This window comes from Mirounga angustirostris, unplaced genomic scaffold, assembly GCF_029215605.1.
Source record: "Mirounga angustirostris isolate CCGP_5_RB_7025 unplaced genomic scaffold, mMirAng1.0.hap1 SCAF_7, whole genome shotgun sequence".
Lineage (NCBI taxonomy): Eukaryota > Metazoa > Chordata > Mammalia > Carnivora > Phocidae > Mirounga > Mirounga angustirostris.
In genome coordinates this window covers 22,640,332-22,660,963 of record NW_026991715.1, presented here as the reverse complement: position 1 = coordinate 22,660,963, position 20,632 = coordinate 22,640,332, and the positions used below count along the sequence as shown (strand labels likewise).

Below are 20,632 nucleotides of genomic sequence, written 5' to 3'. Positions count from 1 at the left end.
TTAGGCATCACTGGGACTTCCTTTCCTTTCTTCTTTGTCATATTTAACTACTGCAACACATCCATTTTTATAGCTTATCACACAAAAGCCTGATTTCTCCAAACACAAGGGTATGTTGACCGTCTAGACTAGAGGCAGAATTTGTTCCTTTTGAACACCAAATTTGACCAGTTATCCTGAATTCATGTACTGTGATTGGAAAGACAGTTTGGAGACTCTGAAGTCAAATCATTTCACAACTTTTACTTAATACCTCACTCTAATCTCAAGGGGCAAGTGGTTCACTCCTGAAGAAAAAGTGACTGGGTTGGTTACTGTCACTGACAACTTAAAAAAAAAAAAGTAATTAACATTAATATGGCAGTAGCTGGAATACTCTAATAGGAAAGGGTATAGGAACCAACTTTTGTTTCAGATGAAACTGAAAAGAACCCTAATGCTCATAAGGAACTCATTTTCACCTTCTGGTTTCATTTCTTGTTGAGATGTGTTAACAGCTAGAAATGGGCTCTAGACACAGTATACCCAGATTCATGCAGCTCTTTCAGGGGGCAGCTTAATGAGGGTCTCAGGCAGCACAGATAGAGTGCCCTAATAAGCTCTCACAAGACGATGGAAATAAAAGGAAGGTTAAACTACTGTGTAATATCAGAAGTATAGAGTCCATGCTCCAACCGTCAGTGACAACTACTGGAGCATTGGATCCTCGCAAGACAATGCGCTCACCCTTACAGCTACAACTTCCAGGGACACCAGGAACCACAGGTTACATCTATGGGCTGAGTACTGAAATTCATTCAATTTATATCTCTCAAGGGCCCGCCATGTGCCAACCATAGTACTAGGCTTAGAGTTCAAAGGAGAATGGTAGAACGCCTGCTTCTAGAAGCTTATAGGTCATCGGCAGAGGCCTTAAGTTATTAGACAATAAAATACCCTGCGATAAGCAGTAGGGTAAGGGTATGGACAGTATGACAGAAAATACAGGGAGGACCCCTAACCAGTGTTGCTGAATTATGAAAGGCTCTCCAGCTAAAATGATGTCTAGGCTGAGACCTAAAGACAGAGTGTGCCCTATTTAGGTAAAGGGTGGAGGATTTGTATATAGAAAGAGGGGAAATGGAAAGCGGAGGGGGGAACCTGCAGGAGGTACTATATTCAGAGAGAATGATACATAAAACAGTCACAAGGCTTTGAAATAGCAAATGCCCATGAATGCCTTCTTCTATTGCATCATGGCCACTATCATCTTCCTGTGCACAACAAAAGAAGGAAGTATAGAAATAAGTAGACATGGAGAGATGCCCTCTCCCTCCATCAGTTCTCCCCAGTCTTCCAAGCTCAGCCCAGAGCTTCTCTGTCCCTCAGGTACATTTTTTTTCCAGACCCAATCTGAGATGCTTTCTGAAAAAGACATCAGTATATATTTTCCATGAAACTCATCTTTTTTTATACATATTTGCTTTGTTCCCTATCAAATAAACTTGAATTTACAGGTGTTAAGACACACTGACAGCCTTTCTTGATCTCAATCATTGTCGACAGAAGCTTTCACCCCATGTCATGGCAGCCACCCAGTAGACTCTGATGGTTAGAAGCGTTCTGATTTCAGGGATATTAAACTGGGAAAAAACTGTGCACCCTCAGTCAGGAAGTAGGGTACCAACAATGATGAGCCTGATATTTACAGGGATGGTGATAACCTCTCTCTTTTCATGAAAACCAGGACTTTGATGCTCATCTATGGGAGAGCAGATTACCACGTCTGTTTTAGACCTTAATCTGGAATGGATTATCAAAAGCTCTTTAGTCATAAATTCCTCTTCAGAAATTTTTCCAACACAAATAAACATATGGGTGTAAACACAGTAACAATTCACAATAGTTCACTCATTAAAAATATTTACAATGTGCCCATAGACACCCATCTAAGCCTGGAGATAGATGAACTCTCGCAATGGCCCTGTGAAGTGGGTACTATGGTAGTCCCTATTTTATGGATGAAGAAACGGAGATCCAGGTGGCTTTTGCTAAAGGTACATGGGCAGTAAGCAGTGAAGCCAGACCTCCTGTCTTCAGTCTGTTTTTTAAACCACTATATTTTACTCCCTCCAAAGCTATCATGTTTATCCCAGTACTGTTGATAGTAACAAAATTGACAAAATCTAATTTTCTAGTAATAGAAGATAGGTAAAAAGGATTGGTATAATCATGTAATGGAATATTATGCATCAACTAAAAGTGATATTAGAGAAGAATATTTAATGAACTTGAAAGACGTTAACAATATCTTAATTACAAAAAGTAGATTAAAAATGATAGGCAGGGTGCCTGGGTGGCTCAGTTGGTTGGGCGACTGCCTTCGGCTCGGGTCATGATCCTGGAGTCCCGGGATCAAGTCCCGCATCGGGTTCCCTGCTCAGCAGGGGGTCTGCTTCTCCCTCTGCCCTCTTCCCTCTCGTGCTCTCTGTCTCTCATTCTCTCTCTCTCAAATAAATAAATAAAATCTTAAAAAAAAATGATAGGCACCACACGATCCAATTTTAGTGATATATTAGAATGAACCAGATGAAACTACTATTGACTTAGGTTTAAAAGAGGCCAAATATCAGCAACTGTATATGGCTGAACCTAATATCTGGGAAGGAGGGGAGAAGAGAGAGCACGACAAAAACAGAAAGAGGCAGACAGACAGACAGACATATTGAAAGGCTCTATGGTCAATGGTACCATTAGGAATCTCTGGGTCTTAAGAATATGCTCGATTTTTCTTTTGCTCATTTAGATCAACCAGCTTTTCTAAATTTTTTGCAATCATTGGATATCCTTTGGCAATAAGAGAAGAGCATGCAGAAAAATGTTTTTTTTTTTTAAATGGTTTGATCTGCTGAGCATTTCTATTGTGCCAGGTTCTGTGATCCATGCTTTAGACACCTCTTTCTAGTCATCACAGCAATTACAACAAGGTTGGTATCATTATCGCATTCAGCACACAGAGGATGTTTAGGATGAGACCATTTAGGTAAAATGTCCCCAAACACCTGGCTGGTAAGTGGTAGCATCAGTATTCAAACCCAAGAATTTCTGTGAACAAAAGTCCAAGCTTTTTTCATGTGGCCATCTGGCTCCTAAAGGAGTGAAATTATATGTTTTGGTCAAACAGAATGTCCCATGATTTCATCAGATATGATCCTCTGAGGCAGAGCAGCAAATGATAAGACCTGTCCCTGAGCAAGCCTATGGGGTCAGCCAATGACTCAATATTTAGGGGCACTGAAAATAGGAAATCACCTCAGTCATGAGGACATAGGGCATTTCTTGAAGAGAAAATAAAATGAAGATGTCAGATCTGAAGAGCTTCCATGAGTTGATAATGACTGTATGCAAACAAAAAAGCCAATAAACTCACTGTGAAAACAGCAATGATGTCATTAGCTTTAGGAGCACACCGAACTGAACACTAGACCCACGTGGCACATGGCCAGAGTCCAAGGTCTGTTTGGTGAATGAATGAAAATGATCATGAATGCAGAGCACTATAACTAACTTTCCCAAGCAAACAAACCTGTTCAACCACTTTAACACTTCTAGGAACACTCTCCTCTCCTGACCCACTTTAAACCCTCAGTCCAATTTCCCATTCAAAGGATGGGAAGAGAGTGAAGGGGTTGTAAGACACATCAAGTTGCAAACACGATTTTCTTCAAATATCACCAGAACTCAATGAGATAGCTATAATCATTCCACCATTTCGTGGGCAAAATGGACTCAGTTGATAATTTGCTAAGTCACTTACCATTCAAGTGGCAAATGCAAGTGAATCACCCAAACCTGTCAATGCCTCTAAAGTTGTGATCTTGCCCTGCCCCCCCAAAATGGTAGACCATCCCAAGCAACTCATGCCCTTCAATTACATTCACTGCAGCTCCCTGACTTTCAAAGGAGAACATTCTAAGACAAAAGTATCACAGGTGTTTGAAAAATAAATTTTTTTTGCCTAAAAGTGGTATTTCTCAGGCTTTAAAGTGCTAACAGCAGCGTCATCAGAATGGTTTTGATATGGAATGTCTCCACAGGTCCACAGACACACACACGCTGAGAAAAACAAGGCATCGGAACAAATGAACAAATGGCAGATAGTTTAGTAAATCTTGTGCCTTTGTGTAGAGGAAGAATAAGAAAAGGAGCACAATGAGAGATAAACAGAAATGCCAAATTGAGAGATGCTCTGGAGGAAAGAACAAGGGCACATTAATACATTGCCTCAACCTAAACATTCCCCAACAACAACAACAAAAAGGAAAGGATGAAGTCATTTTTCCCTTAGATTAAGGAGTAACGTTTACCATCAAGTTCACCTTGTTACAAAAGTCATCAATCACTAGCTGGCTCAAGGAAGGGTATAATCATTTAGCATCAGACAGACCTGGACCCTAGCTGACCTGTCACTTCATAGCCATAGAACCTTGAGCAAGTCCCCAACCTTCGTTACACTTAATCTTCTCTTTGCCACATAGGAATGGTTGAACATACTAATCACACAAAAAGTACTTGTTCGTATGTGTGACACAACACATATCAAGTGTACCAGAAATTTTATTCTGGCACAGTAGAACATCCCACCCCAGGAAAAAAGAACACCCTAGAAAGACATCCTTCAGCTGTACATAAAGCAAGATGACAGGCCTGTTGCTGGTTTGTATTATTTGTTTGTCTTGCATGAATCATTCATGACAAAAAGGACACTTTGGTTCTCACAATGTAAGTTTCAAAAACAAATTGCCCACTAACTCCCTAAAGAAAAAAACAAGCTCTGGTATCATCCCTTTCAACCGTTTCCATAAAGCCAACTGGAAAAAGCTCAGGCCCACAGTGAAACCCAGTTGTTATGTCACATCCTATTCTTAATTGCCAACTAAGAACTGGATTTAGAAATTTCCCCTGCTTGCAGATGATCAGTGTGTCCAGAGGAGTAGGCTTGTGCATGGAGCCCAGAAATGTAAAAGGAGGAATTTAGGAAAAAACGCATGAACTTCTTAGTAATCCTCCCGTTAGCATGAAGAAATAGGTGGTCATAAATAAAATCTGGGGAATCTTGCCATATTAGTAGGCACCCACCCCACAGATTTGATTTTACTTCAGCTTATCTATGCCCACTAAGACAACAGAAGCAAGCTTCAAATGCACTTTGAACTTTAAGACGCTTTTCTAAAGCAACTGGCTCTAAATTACAGAGAACCAATTCTGTTGTACTTGTGTTAGGTCCAAAGAAATCCTAGATGAAATGAGCAGTCCATGTTTGGTTGTCATTTTATTTTGGTTTTGTTGGTCTTGGTTTAATATCTCTAGCATCTGAGGAGTCAAACTCTAGAATTACATGGGGTTCCAGAAGCTTGCGGATACATCTCTACCAAACACTTACAGCAGGATAGCACTGAATCTTGGAACTCAGCTTTATCAGAGGGAAAGTGATGTCAGCTTATAATACATAACTACCCTCACCAGGGTTGCTGTTCAAAGTAACTAAGACTCTTTAAGCGTCCTTAACATTTAAATGTCAAGTACCTGTTAGGATACAGCAGTCAGCCACACTGACTTGAAAATAGATTTTTTGTGCCGTTTTGCTGTAATGTTCACCATTGGCTTTAAACATAGGAAAATTTGGGACCACGAAAGAAATTAATAGGGATGGAAATTCAGCCCTTCATATTCTAATATACAGACAAAGCATAAGTAAGTCACTTTCAGGAAAATCTCTCTACAGAATGAGTATCTTTCAGAAGGGACCAAAATAATCTTCCACAGTCTCAAAGGATAGAAAAACATGGCTCTTCTTGAAATATACACCCTTTCTTCCTAAGCTTTGGTGCCCTCAGGGTCTTTTATCTCCCTGTGATTTCATTCCTTGTGCTTCAGGCTAACAAGGCATTGGTGTGTCATTCCCTTTGTTAATGTAGAAGAAAAGATCCTCATTCAAAACATCAAGTGCTTTAAAAATAAAACAACTTTGTAAAGCTTCTCCATCCATGAAGAAGAACAATAAAAATGTATTTTCCAGATCCTCTGAAAGCACTAAAACCTCATGTCCTTCACATGTCAAAAACCCCACTGGAGAGTTGACAGAGTGCCAACAGTCACTGTGGACAACCACCCAGCACTGTTGATAGTAATATTATTCAGTGGCTAAGAGAAAACCTTTATTCTTCTTTAAAAAAAAAAAAAAATGTTTGTTAAATGAATTTTCAAAGCATGAAATGTCATTTTAGAACCTCAGCGTATGCTTATCTCAAATTATGAAGCAGAAAAAAGGGCGTGAAATGTTTATTCTTTAATGTGTCTAAATATAAATGTTGATGTCTCTCAATGAGAGCCTATTGATGACCCTATTCACAGGGCGGGAAAATCTCAAGGATATACATTGTAGGCTGAGATTAAGTAAAGGATTTAGGGGGATTACATTTATTCACTGACGTCAAAAGAATAATAAGAACCGGGAGCCACTGCGGGGTGTCCTGCTTTATCAAGTCTTGTCATGTTTTCGTTCTTTGGCTCATGTATATTTTCTTTTTTTTTTTTAAAGATTTTATTTATTTATTTGAGAGAGAGAGAATGAGAGAGAGCACATGAGAGGGAGGAGGGTCAGAGGGAGAAGCAGACTCCCCGCCGAGCAGGGAGCCCCATGCGGGACTTGATCCCAGGACTCCAGGATCATGACCTGAGCCGAAGGCAGTCGCCTAACCGACTGAGCCACCCAGGCACCCCTCATGTATATTTTCAATTAGCAATAATCGCGCCTCGGATAAACCTCATTGGCTATGATACTGCCACTGCGCAAAGCTGGCTCATGTAAATTTTCATTAAGAATGTATTTAGCATTCTATGGTTACTAAGTTCAGTTTGTTGAGCATATACTACTTACTTGCTCCTGCCTCACATGATCTACAGCCAGATTTCTTTCTCTCCCAGGAGAGACTGGTCCACGGTGAGACGCATCACAAAGCACCGTGCTAAGCGTTGCAGTACACAGGATGCTCGAGGGACACAGAGGGTCTCTGTTAAGTGCGCTACACCTTTGGGCAGAGGAGAGAAGGGACGGGGAGAAGGCGAAGTGTGGCTTCAGCTGAGCATCGCAGGCTAAGTACTCGGGACCACCACTGTGCAACTAATTATCTTCATTCTGGATGTGGGGGGCCAAAGGGAGGAAGCCTTAAATGTTTGCTTAAAATCCCACAGTAAAGAAACTAGGCCCCCAAGCCCTCCATGCTACTTGGATGGTCTGAAAAATTGAATACAGGTTTCCTGAAAAAAAGTTTTTTTTAACTATAGGAGACTACAAGTAATACCATAACGAAGGCCCATGTACACACAACTTAGAATTAACTGTTGTAAACACTGCATCACCATTGGTTCATCATTTGATGCAAGAAATAAAACCTGCCAGATAAGTCCCCTGTGTCTTCTTGTGCCTGGCTCCCAGCTCTTTCCCTTACTCCTTCCTCAGAGGTAACCACCATCATGATTTTAATGTGCATCCTTCTAGCCAGTGTGTATCCAGAAATAATACATTGTATCATTTTACGTATTCATTAGTTTAACATAAAATGTGTCTGTCACTGTGCATCTTGTTTTTCCGCCCAATATTATGATATTGAGATCTATTACTATTGCTACATCTGCTAATATAGTGGAATACTGTGTATCAATTTAGAGGCATGAATGGCTACACGGCATTCCTCTATTAACAGTCTCTAATAAATTTCTCTTTTCCCTTATTCATGGCCACTTTCAGTTGTTGCCAAATTTCCACTTGTACAAAGATGCAAAGAATATATCCCCCAGTACCTGAAAGCAAAGGTTTCTGCAAGGTATATGGACAAATTATAAAGAAGTAGAAGAAAAATTACTGGATCACATGGTGTATGCAAATTAAAATTTTACTCTAGAGACAGGCAAATTGCTCTCTGACGTTACTCTGCCAATTTACCCTCATGAGAGCAGTGTATGGAACCTTCCTTTCACATCCTTGCCAATACGTGGGATTGTCAGAGTTCTTCACTTTTGCCAGTGTGATGGCAAAAAATGACATCTTGTTCATTCAGTATGCATGTCACTGATTATTACAAAGAGAAGTATATTCTCATATGCTTATCAGTCAATCAGGTTTCCTAACCTCTAAATTATTTTACTGCATCCTTTGCCTATTCTAAAGTTGAGGGGTTTTTTTTCTTATTGATTTATGGAAATTCTTTACGAATTCTATATACTAATCACTTGTTTTATATATTGCAAAAATCTTTTCCCATTCTTGTTTCTCTTTTAACTTGACTTACGATATCTTCTGTCTTGAAGTTTTTAACTTTGATGTGATCTACTTATTTTAAGCACTGATTTATAACATGGATAAATCTGATTTACATAATATTAATTTTATAACACAAGGTTTTTTTTTTTTAAGTGGCTGCTTTTCTTTAATGAACAAAACTTCACAGTTATATACCAACATCCAGTTCAAATCAGTTCCATTAAAATTTAAACTTTGGCAGTTACTTCCACTAGTTCTTTGTAACAGTAGTGAGTTGAAACATTAGGTTTTCATGGAATTTTAAGATGATCCCCTCATTTATGGTCCAAGAGCTAGGCTCTTGCAACCTCACTCTATTGAAATAGTCTTTATCATTTTATTACTTTCTACACTTTTTTAGTTTTATACATGGCAAACATGATTAATTTGCTCCAGTATACAGGTACAAATAGGGGTTTGAAATTTTAAAAATCACTGAGGTTTTTCAGATACCTGGGTGGCTCAGTTGGTTAAGCGTCTGACTTCAGCTGATGTCAGGATCCCAGGGTCCTGGGAATGAGCCCCACGTCAGGCTCTCTGCTCAGTGGGGAGCCTGCTTCTCCCTCTGCGCCCCCCTGCTCCTACTCTCTCTCTCTCAAATAAATAAAATCTTTGAAAGAAGAAAAAAATAATAATAAAAATCTCTGGGGCGCCTGGGTGGCTCAGTCGGTTAAGCGACTGCCTTCGGCTCAGGTCATGATCCTGGAGTCCCAGGATCGAGTCCTGCATCGGGCTCCCTGCTCAGCAGGGAGTCTGCTTCTCCCTGTGACCCTCCACCCTCTCATGCTCTCTCTCTATCATTCTTTCTCTCTCAATAAATAAATAAAAATCTTAAAAAAAATCGCTGAGGTTGTTAACAAATTAAAAGATATTTTGACCGAAGAAGGAAAAACAGTGATTAGCCCTTTTTCTTGTGTGCCCTGAAGAAACTTTCAAGTGTTTTAAAAAATTCTCTGATACATTCACAAACATAAGAAATCAGATATAACCATGAAAGATACTGGACTGTATAATATACCATCCCACTTAATTTCATCCAATTAACAACATATGATGAAATGTCTGTAGCTCTACTAAAATCAGGTATTTTACAGGTCACATAACAAATGAGCCTCCAGGACCACCTAATACATATCATTATTTCACTCTAAGCAGAACAGCCAGGAAATACATTTTTGCTGTCAGAAAATGGTTGCTATATGATTTGGAATAATTCATAGTCTGAATTTCTTTGCCTAATTTCTTACTGCTCATACTCCACTTTGATACTAATTTAACAGCTAAGTTCTACATTGTCATATAAAATTTCCACCTTGAGAAGGAATATGTAGAAGTTCAGATGGCAGAACCATTAAGCATTCCCCATTCAAATGAGGGTTGACTTTCAAACACCTTTCTTAGTCTTGGGGCCACCATGTCAGAAGCTTCATCCTTCTACAGTAACCTTGAATTTTATTACAATACCTTTCCCTCTCTTGAGGGTAAGGAGCTCCCACATCCACATTTCCTCATTGTTCATGGAAAACCCTATCTAACATAGCTCACCTGACTTCTAACAATTTCATTGCAGCTGCCCATTTATGGATGAAGAATCTTGGCTAAGTCACGGAGGAAGAACAGGCCCCCAGTACACATAGCTAAGGTCAATCGAGGAGCCACATGAGACTGAGCTACCTCAAGGCCACTGAAGGAAAGACTTTAGGGCATACCCTTTCTCTAGAAAATCTATGACTACTTCCTCAACTTCTCTGGATACTTTCCTTCTATGTTTGTGCACATACTTCCAACCCCTCTGTTCAACTGAAAGCTCCTTGAACAAAGAGGCAGAGTCTTATTCATCTCTCATGTCTCATTTTTATATCCACAACTGTTCCTGAAACATTGATGTCTTCATTCTTTCCTTCCACAAATATGTATTGAGCATTATGGTGTGCCCAGCACCACGCTGGACTTTAAGTGAATAAATCAGCTAGATAGCAGTGGAAAAAAAAAAAAAAAAGCACAGACAAAATTTTATGGGGCCTACATCCTAGAAGGAAAGACAGAGCAAAAGCAAAAGAAAAAAACCAAAATATTTTCATATAGTGCCAAAAAGAACTTAAAAAAGAAATGCAATCCAGAATAATGGAGAATACTCTATATATAAAGCTTAGAGCAAGAACCTCTCATGGTGGTGGTGGTTAAGCTGAGACTTCAGTGACCTAGAGAAGCCAGCCATGCCAAGATCTAGGGAGAAGAGTATTCCAGGCTGCAGAAAGATAAAGTGCAAAGACGGAAATGAAACCAACATGTCCCATGAGAGGAAGGTGGAAGTTGGGCAGTGTGATACCCAGAACAGGAGTGGGATGACAGGGATCAGGGAGATAGGTCAGGACAAGTCAAAAAGGGCTTTGGCGATTATTCTATCATGGGAAATACCGGGGGGTTCAGAAAAGGGAGCAGTATTTACAGTTTTTGAAGGTCCCTCTGGTCTCACTGCAGAGAACGGATCCCAGTGGGGTCCAGTGAGATGTAGCAGCAAGGAGACTCTTGTGATCACCGACTAAAAGTGAGTTGTGATGGGGCTTGGAGAGGGAGCAGCAGAGATGATGAAAAAAGCTTAGATTTTGTTCTATTTTGAGGTTGAACCAAGATTTTCTGATAAATAGATGCAGGCGGATATTACACGCAGTGACAAAAGAAAAAGGAAAAGCAGGCAAATGAATAAATGATGTGGAACAGAGTTAATGACGTGACAGCCCAGCCTGGTGTTTGCAGCCCCTGCCCGAGAACTGACAGGCGCGAGGAACTGAGACGTCGACAGTGCTCTCGCTGTGCCAGAAGCAACATAAACCAGACATGAATCCATCTGGGAAGGACATCCAGGGTCGGGGGTTGGGAATAATGCAGAAAACTACAACAGGGCTCTGTCTGGGGAGCCTCCTGCCAAGCAACTGTGGACAGAGGGAGGCTTCTGCTAAAGAAGGGGGTGGCCCCCAGGACTAAACAAGATGTCCACAAGGAGCCTTCCCATCCACTGTCCGGTCCAAACACCACACTGATTTGAAGAAGTCTGGGGGAAGCCGTTTGTCACACAAGGAACTGCAAGGAAGGACCATTTACTGAGCCAGGCACGATGCTGAGCACCTCATGATCCTCGTGAGCATATGAAGTTAGATACTCTTATCCTTATTGAAGCAGGAGGACAATGAGACCCAATGAGACCCAAGAAGAGCACAGAAAGGATTGCAGCCAGGACCCTTGCAATTCAGGTCCAGCCTGGCTTTTGGAGGAAGCCGGTGGAGAAGGTTCCCTGGCCCTCCAGAGAGAAACCAAGCACAGCCCGGATTTCAGACTCCTTCAGAAAGGCAACATCAGCAGCTTGTGTTTGCGACCTCTATCAAAATATTTGGGCAGTCCATCAGTGAAATTGCCTTCAGGCAGGTGTGATGAACCATCCCCAGCTCAGTCCTTCCCACCTATCATCAATGCCCTGCCCACCCCCACGCCAGGGACCCCGAATGATTTTACTCTTATTCTTGCTGCTTCATCAACCTGATTTCTCAAGTAATTCTGACAGCGCGATGGGTATGTTAATGACTCGCTGTGAGGACTGGGTTCTGAGTGTCTTCTCTTGCCAGACACCATCGATCCGACTATTGTGTCCAGTCAATAGAGATTTACAGCAGACCTTGCCAGGGAATAAGTCAGCTTTTTGTGTCTTATGATTTCTGGCTTGTAATATCCTTCAAATGGATTCCCCGATTGGAATATCCCGCAGGCAAAGTCTTATTATTTACTCAGTGCTGCACAGCGTGCCTGCTTTATATAAAAGGTTATCAGTGTTCCTAATGTTGTACCTGAAAACGTTTCAACTTGTCTTGCCTCCCAGGCATATTTTTACTCCCTCCAAGTACATTTAACCAGAAATGCTACTGGTGACTAAAGAAGGCCCAGTTTGGAGTTTTTTAAACCAAAATTAATTTCCATGTTTGCCTCTACTTGGTACTAAAGTCAAAAGCCTGCAGGACATGTTATTGAAAGCTATTTGCTGGCTCTGGTTGATTTAGGACTCCCCCTTGCATTCTGCAAGTGCCCTATAGCCAGAGGAGGAATACATTTCTTTATAGATGTTTAGAAAATCATAAACAGGATTATATAGGTTGAGAGAACAAATGTGTTACTGCTACTCATACAGAAGATTCAAAGGGTTTCCAACACAAAGAAAGGTCTCAGGGATTGCATATATGTATCCACTAGAGTAAACCACACATAGACTCACAGGGTGGAAAGGGATTGCAAATATAATCTGCCCAACAGTCTTCATAGTACAAATGAGGAAATAAACTACAAATGAGTCCATCCCAATTGGTGCCATTTAAAATTCATCATCTCTGAGAGCATGCCCTTGATATCTCTCAGGATAGTCATTCTAACATTTGTCTGGGGCTCTCAGCCCCTGTCTCCTGCTCTTATCCCCCTCGGGACCGTGACCCTGGCCACTTTCACCAAACCTCCTTTCCTATTGCAGGAGGCACCGTACCTTCGTGGTTAAAACGACTGGCCATGAAGGGGATGCGGGTGTGTCTCCACCATTCAGTAGATGTTGAAACTCAGGCAAGTCATGTAATTGCTCTGCACCTCTCTTTCCTCATCAATAAAATCGGATCAAGATTTACAACCATCTCACTGTGTGCCGGGAGTATTAAATGTAACCTCTGTCAAACCCTTACAGTGATGTTAGGCACATACCAAGGGCTCATCTAAGCAGAACTATTACCGTCATCGTCGTCATCAACATGACCCAACTCCTGCCCCCCTTCGGCTCAGCATGCTGTCTCTGCTCCCAGTTTACCAAGAGAAGAAAGGTCATCAGATATGAACCCCCTCGAGTTCTCCTTGCCTTTGCCCACTAGTGCCCCGATACTAGAAACCTCTTGGCATCCTGTTGGCCACTCTTTCCTCCTCCTGCTGTATCCAATTCTCATCCCATGCCCAGCTCCATTTTTGGCTTTCTCCAACCACCTCTTCTGCCGAGACTGTTCTCTTCCTCAGGATGAGACATTTGTACTTCTGTCTACCTGTCTCCAAGCTGTGAGCTCTGTGAGGCCAGCCACGGCTCCTTATGCGTTTCCTTATCGCCAGCATCCAATACAGTTCCTGGCATCCAGTAATCACTCATTGAAAGTTCACACCATGAACATGTGAATGACCTTCACAGAATCATACAGTTCATTCAATCTAATTAAATGGAACAAGCATTTATTCCGCTCCAACCACATGCCAGCCACAATGGAGGCTAACGAGATTAATAACACAAAGCGCCTGCCTTCCACGAGTGGTTTATCATCCCCTGAAGGAGGAAGAGGAATAGGGGATTGATGGAGGGATGGAGAGATTGATGGGGGGAGGAAGAGAGAGAGCAGGGAAGAGAAGGGAAGAGAGAGTTGGAGGTAGGCTAGATTGATGGCATATAGGCTAGGGTATGCATTAGGCTGCCAATAAAAGTAAAATATGAGTGTGTGTTTTTAAAAAAATCATTTAATCAAATTTAAAAAGAAGCAATATGTCTGAGTTTAGAGAAATAAATCATAACTGCACTCCAGGGGAACAAACTTTGTACAGTCCTCTGACACACCTGGTTTTTTTATACAGAGAATACATTGAGACCCAGGAAGACTGACTATATATCAAACACAGGAATCCGTCCCTCCATGGACAAGGCAAACGGTCAGATCAAATCTCCGAGGGAAGTCTTCGTAATCCTGTACACGTGAAGGGACCTGTTAGTCCATTTTTCTCCCATGTATATTAGGAAAGAAAAAAACCAAACAAACAGAGAGATAGCTGTGTGTGACAGTTAACGATTTATTGCCATGTGCTCATTTTAGGCTCTTAATGTAAATAAAAGGAGTTACTCTTCTGGCTGGAGTGAATGGTCCTGATCATCAGGCAGAAACTGGGCTGCTACTACACAACAGGAAAAAGGAGAACTATGTCTGAAAGCCAAGAGACTCCGTGGGTTTCTAAGAAGTACTCCATGCCCAGAAATAAAGGTCAACAGACAACAAAGTTGCAGCAAGGTTTTCCATGGTGGTTCCAGTGCCATCCCAAGTGACTGCCGCAGGGCAGGTGGCTTCTCCAGCCTCAGCTTCCTGCCCTGCAAGCACAGAGGGAGGGGCCTCTCCAGCATCCGGCTGCGGAGCACCTCCATCTTGCATGGTGCCCAGTTCCTGCAACAGAACCAGCTTCTCCATCGCAGCTCCAGGCTCCTGTAGCATGGAAAGCTTCTCAGCACCAGGAAAGCAGAACAGTAGTACCCAGCAGCCACCCATCAGCCAGCAGCTTCCCCTGGCAACCCTCTGGGGCTTTTCTGTAGCACAGTACTTCTAATCAGACGCTTCTCCATGAAGAGATTGCCCAAGCACCCTATAGGGCAGATTTCTAGCAAGTTCCAGAGGGCAGATGTCCATCAAGTTCTGCTAGAGTAGCACTATGCAGCCTCTCGCCGTTCAGTGAGATGTGGTGTGCCTTCTCTAATGAAGTCTGGATCACAGCCCTAGTGGGGGTTCCTTTTGGGCATCCTATCTCAGCCCTGGAAGTAGCCTGCTCCTTAAATCTGCTCTTCCTCTCTTCTTCCAAGTGCTATGAATTCTACTAACCAAGTCTTCATTACTCCAATCCCCCGGTACAGTTAATAACAGTTCATCAACTTTCCTTGTCCAAGTTACTCTGTGTCCTAGGAGCAATGAGCATACCTGGCAAGATTCTCCTTTCCAAATGCCATATTCCAATAGCAGTCGAGGGCTGAGGCAGAAAAATACAACATGGCCTTGGAGTATTCTATAGTACCAGTAAGGAAGGAAGTGCTCAACAAACAAAACAAACAAACAAAAACCAAACAGACAGAAAAAGGATAGGGGCACGTCAAAAGGACACAAGAGTGACCTGAAATAGCTCCCAATCTCCAAAGCAGGAACAATTTGAAAAACAAAATCACATAATATTGGCTTATAAACCAAAATTCCATATAAATATCTAGAGTCCATATTGACATAAAGCTTGAATAAGTGGGAGAAAGACAAATCTTCCTGACAGAAGAATTCTAAAGAACATATATAGGGACTCCCCCTCAAAGACATGAATGTAATTCCTGCCCTTCACCCTTGAGGGTAGCCTAGACTTAGACTCGCTTCCAAAGACTAGGAAAAGGGAAAATATTAACTTTATGTGGAGAAACATGGTGTACACTATGCATCAGCAAATGATGAAGTTTAACCAAGTGATGACATCATCAGTGATGTCACATGAACCTTATGATACCCCTGATATGATGTGATGAGCAGGGTATTTCAGCTCTGGGGTATTCTTTTCAAAACACATAACCCTAGCCTAATCATGAGAAAAAACACTAGATAAACATAGACCAGGGGACAGTCCACAGGATACTTGGCCAGCACTCCTCAAGATTGTCAAGGTTAGGAAAAGCCAAAGATGGCAATTGTCATAAACCATGGGAGACTGGGCAGACATGAGAATGAAATGCAATATGGTGCCCTGGATTGGATCCTGGAACAGATAAAGGACATTAATGGAAAAAACAATGAAATCCAAAGTCTGAGGTTTAATTAATAGTAATGTACTAATGTCAGTTTCTCAATTTGACAAACTAATGGTAAGATGTTAACAAGGGAAAAACTGGATGCAGGTACATGGTAACTCTCTGCTATCCTTGCAACTCTTCTGTAAATCTAAAATGGTTCCAAAATAAAAGGTTTGCCTTAAAAAAATTTATTGTGGTTTCTGTCTCCTGATGGGACCCTGACTGATGCAAGCACCTAGTCTGATTATCAAGGCAGTCATTCTATGGACCTAACAAACATCATCCAATATATTCATAACCATAACCAGAGAGGGAGAGAACAGGGAAATAGAACCCTTGGAAATGAGGTCATTTATTTTTTTAAAGATTTATGTATTTGAGAGAGAGAGAGTGCACATGAGGGGGGAAGGGGCAGAGGGAGAGGGAGAGAGACAATCTCAAGCAGACTCCCCACTGAGCGTAGAGTCTGATACCTAGCTGGATCCCAAGACCCTGAGATCATGACCTGAGCCGAAATCAAGAGTCAGATGCTTAACGGACTGAGCCACCCAGGCCCCCAAAATGAGGTCTTAATTTAAACTGCGCTACCTAGTAGATTACTCAAACCTGCATTTTGTTTCAAGAATTACTTGGCTTAGAATAATTAAATGACACACTTTCTAACAAGTGATAATTAGAGGAACTGCTGCAGACAAAGCCCAGGTAAACCACACCCAGTGCTCCAGCTCAGAACAGCATTTGCTCAGGTGTTTAAACAAAGGGTCAGAAATGTTTTTCTCAGAGCATCTTTAAAGACCTCAGCTATCTACCAGTGTTTATTTACGCTTTTGGTCATTATAGAGCCAAAACAGAAGTTGTAAAGAAGAGACTGAAGATTGCATCAATATCATATTCTAGGATGGAAAGAATATGTGTCCTCAGAATTCTAGAGGCTTCATTAAAAAATCAGTAAACTCCAAAAGCAAGCAACAAGTTATTTTCTAGCAACCCTAAACTCCAAAATAAAGAAACAGTTTGTTTTCTAGAAGGCCTGAATCAATTCTGGAGAGCCTGAAACTCATGTAGCCTTTTGTTTTCTTCACACAAACACTCATCAGTCTGATCTCTCAGCTGGAGGCGGGCTGTGGGCTCCTTAGGACACTAACTCTGAATACGACTGCAACTATTCTATCCCACAGCATACTCGCCCTGGAATTAGGCACAAACCTCACTTTTCAAACGAAGAATACATCCACTCCTTTCATTCCTGCTAGTTGATAGAATAATGTTATTTTTCTTCAAAATGTGTAGGCACAACTGATTTTTAAGCTGGAAAAGTTAATGAAAGCAACATTGCATTTGAGGTCAGTGGGCCAGAAAAATGGCTGTGAGCCAAATCCCACATCCCAAACATTTTGCCTCCGCGGCATGTGAACAAAATGCCCACTCTCCTCCTGATCTCCAGCAGAAGCAAAACAAAACCCTGCAAGACAGTTATCCATTGGAATTGGAAGCTTTTCAGGGGCAGAAACACACACACACACACATACACACTCCCTGTTTAAGACACAATAAAAAGGCTCTTTCACACAGAATGTTCTGTGCACAGACAGCACAAGGGCTACCCCTGGAGATGCTGTTTTAGGGACAGCCAAGAGATCACAAGCTTAAAACAAGCAGTTTTTACAAGATACACAGTAATCTCCCCAATTCCAAATATAAGCAAGAAAGAATTCTTAAAGCCAGTTTATCTAGTTGGCTTGAAATCCCTTTGGACTAGTTGCGGAAAATTGTGCAGTAGAAATGAGGACGAATTTGTGTTGTCATGAGATCCTGCTGATTTTTTAAAACTATGATTTCCTTTCTCTCAATGTAAAATTTCATGCATCAGAATTCAGTTGCACTTGGACTCCCCCTCACATTTTTCAAAGCAAAAAAGCAGTACAAAGAAACAGGAAGTATCCACAATTACACATGCAGCAACGAGTTAGCCAGAAAACTGAAAGTTTTAACTGTGAAATTTAGAAAAGCAACTGTATTACATGACATTCCACTGCTTAATCCTCTTAATAAAGAATAGGAGGTTTTAAGTGCAAGCTGCTTACAGTCCAAAATATCATTATGTTAGAATTATATAAATTATATAAATACAATTAGATTATATATATATATTCTAACTGTATAAATATGTTAGAATTATATAAATTCTAACATAATGGAGACAAATTATATACCATATTACAATTTGATTTAATACCAAAATGTTCATAAATTTTCAGTTATTACCAATATTTCTCCTCCATGTTTTCTGAATGAGTACTCATTACTTGCATCTCAGAATTCAGAGGTAAATAAATATATTAAGCATTGAAAATATCAATTTTACTTCTGACTTAAAGCCAACAGGTGATACATTTTAATCACCAAGGAAGAATGCGAGATAAATGAACCTGTAAACACAGCAGTTAGGATAGAATAGTTATGTAACCAGAAAACTGCTTTACTGAACTAAGGAACCTCAATTCTGGACCCTACTCTGGAAATCATATTCATATTTACAGATGTATCCGCATCAGATTATTGAAATCTCCTTCTTTCCAAGTCCTTTTCTTTATCCTCAATTAACAACAGTTCTGTATATAACACATATACTGATTTAAAAGAAACTGTATTCCTGAGCTGGACTCAGAATCCATACCATATTCTGCATAGGGAACAAGAGGGAAACCAGGGGTTCAGGATAATCTGCAGACAAGGGAGCCCATACAGCAAAAACGCGCCGAGACAGACAAGAGCAGGTGGAAACTTACCACTGGAGCAGTTGATCCCACCCCAGCCAGGCTCACACTGACAGGTGTTTGGAGCAATGCAGCGACCGTGGACACATTTATCAGCACAGTGGGCTGTCAGAGAGAAAATCAATCAAATAAGGAAAGTTGGCACAAGAAAAAAAAAAACAAACAACAAACCAACAACACAGCTGTTTCACATCCCAGTGTCAAGTATCACTTAAAAACAACATGCATGCTTGATAATTTCCTTCAGTCCATTCCTTGGCCCTCTCGTGGTCTGCTGTGTGACCAAACAATTCCCCTTCTTATTTTGAGATCTCCAAATAAATTCCTTCATTTCTACTATTTAATTCTACTTCATGCCAAATTAGGAAAGAAGTTTCAAGGAAAACTGCCCAGCCCACATTAAAAAAAAAAAAAAAAAAAGATCAATGACTATCCAAGAGTCAATTGTCAATGACTACTTGAACTTTTTGTTTCAGGAGGAGCATATGTGGATACAGGGACCAAACCAAACCCAAAGCAAGATATGAGGACTCTGAAATGGCAGAGTAGACGGAGGGGTATTGCCCTCACATGATACCTTCACTGGAAACAAAAGTCAAATTTCTTTGGGCACATGTCATTCACAACTATGACACAGCAGAAACAGGCACTCTTTTTCTATTGACAAAAGTATTCAAAACTGTCACCCAGGTCTTTAGGAAGTAGTCAATTCTGATTTCTCTTTCATTAGTGAATACCTCAGGTGTGACCCACCCCGGGGAAGTCAGGGTTATCATTGCAAACATGAGTGGATGGGTCGTCTGAGGGTTTCTAAAGCAAAGGTCCATGGCCCCATAGAAAGGAACATCAAATATATACTGTGCTAAATGTTAACATTGCCTTCAACGTTAGCACCACTCACTTTGATTAAACATTCTTTAAAGTACCTTGAAATATGAGTAATTGTGAGAACCACATGGCATAGTTGGGGGTTCAGATATTCTAAAATTTTATGTAAGGATGGGATAAGGTATCCTATGCTTTACAGATAAGTTTTATTAATGCATACCTTATTACAATAGTAAAACAGATTTACTGTCTAAATGTGAAATACCAAAAAGCAAAATAAACCTATCTCTGATTCCATCAACTCATAACATTTCTGTTTATGCAGATCCTTTCAGGAAAATTTCCCTATATTTTTCTCTCCTCAAGGGGGGGAAAAAAAAAGGATCATAATATTTTTCAATTTTCCTTTCCACTCAATATAATGGTGAAAATCTTTCCATGTCATTAAATATTATTTTAGGTGATTTAAGCAGTGTTGTATGATTATAATTTATATTGTGTATATATACTGTATATATAGTGTACATACCATGATATATATACATGTATAGTATATATATTTACATGTGTATATATATGTGTGTGTGTGTGTATAATTATATATTATATATTTTCTGGACCCAAACCAATAACCACTTCTAAGGTATTTATCAAAAAAATTCAGACATGCAGAGATAATAGAAGGCATTTTAGATGAAAAGAAAGCAAAAAGAAGGGGTAGAAAGAAGTCAAATGGAAATGAGAAGATCTGCTTGGGTGCAACGTTGGGAGCAAAAGCTTTGGAAAGATACAGACTTTGAAAACCAAACTAAGGTGTTAGGACTTTATTCTGAGAATTAACTGGGAATACTCTAATGAAATATACAGAATTATTACAACAAGCAGGTAGAGGATATCACAAGGGAATAAAGCGACCATAAACTTAAGGAACTAAAGGCTCACTTCCTTCACCAGGATAATTATTTAGCCCTCAGGCCATTGGGGACGGATGCCAGGCCAAGTGAACTTGGGGCCTCGGGCCAGAGTAGAGATATTGACACTAGCATTTCAAGGAGATGCTTACAACTCCCCAATACTGGATTCAGACAATCATATATTAGATTG

At 40.7% G+C, this 20,632-nt stretch overlaps 1 protein-coding gene and 1 pseudogene across 3 annotated transcripts in view; both read right to left on the bottom strand.

Annotated features, from left to right (window-relative positions):
- MEGF10 (multiple EGF like domains 10) overlaps window positions 1-20,632 on the bottom strand; it is a 358,960-nt gene that overhangs the window by 66,717 nt on the left and 271,611 nt on the right. For all 3 annotated transcript variants that reach the window (XM_064595846.1, XM_064595847.1, XM_045892029.3), the window contains one exon: window positions 18,713-18,805. In XM_064595846.1, coding sequence (XP_064451916.1) covers window positions 18,713-18,805 — 93 coding nt within the window. The remainder of the gene's footprint in view (window positions 1-18,712; window positions 18,806-20,632) is intronic.
- LOC123836221 (U4 spliceosomal RNA) lies at window positions 6,712-6,839 on the bottom strand (annotated as a pseudogene).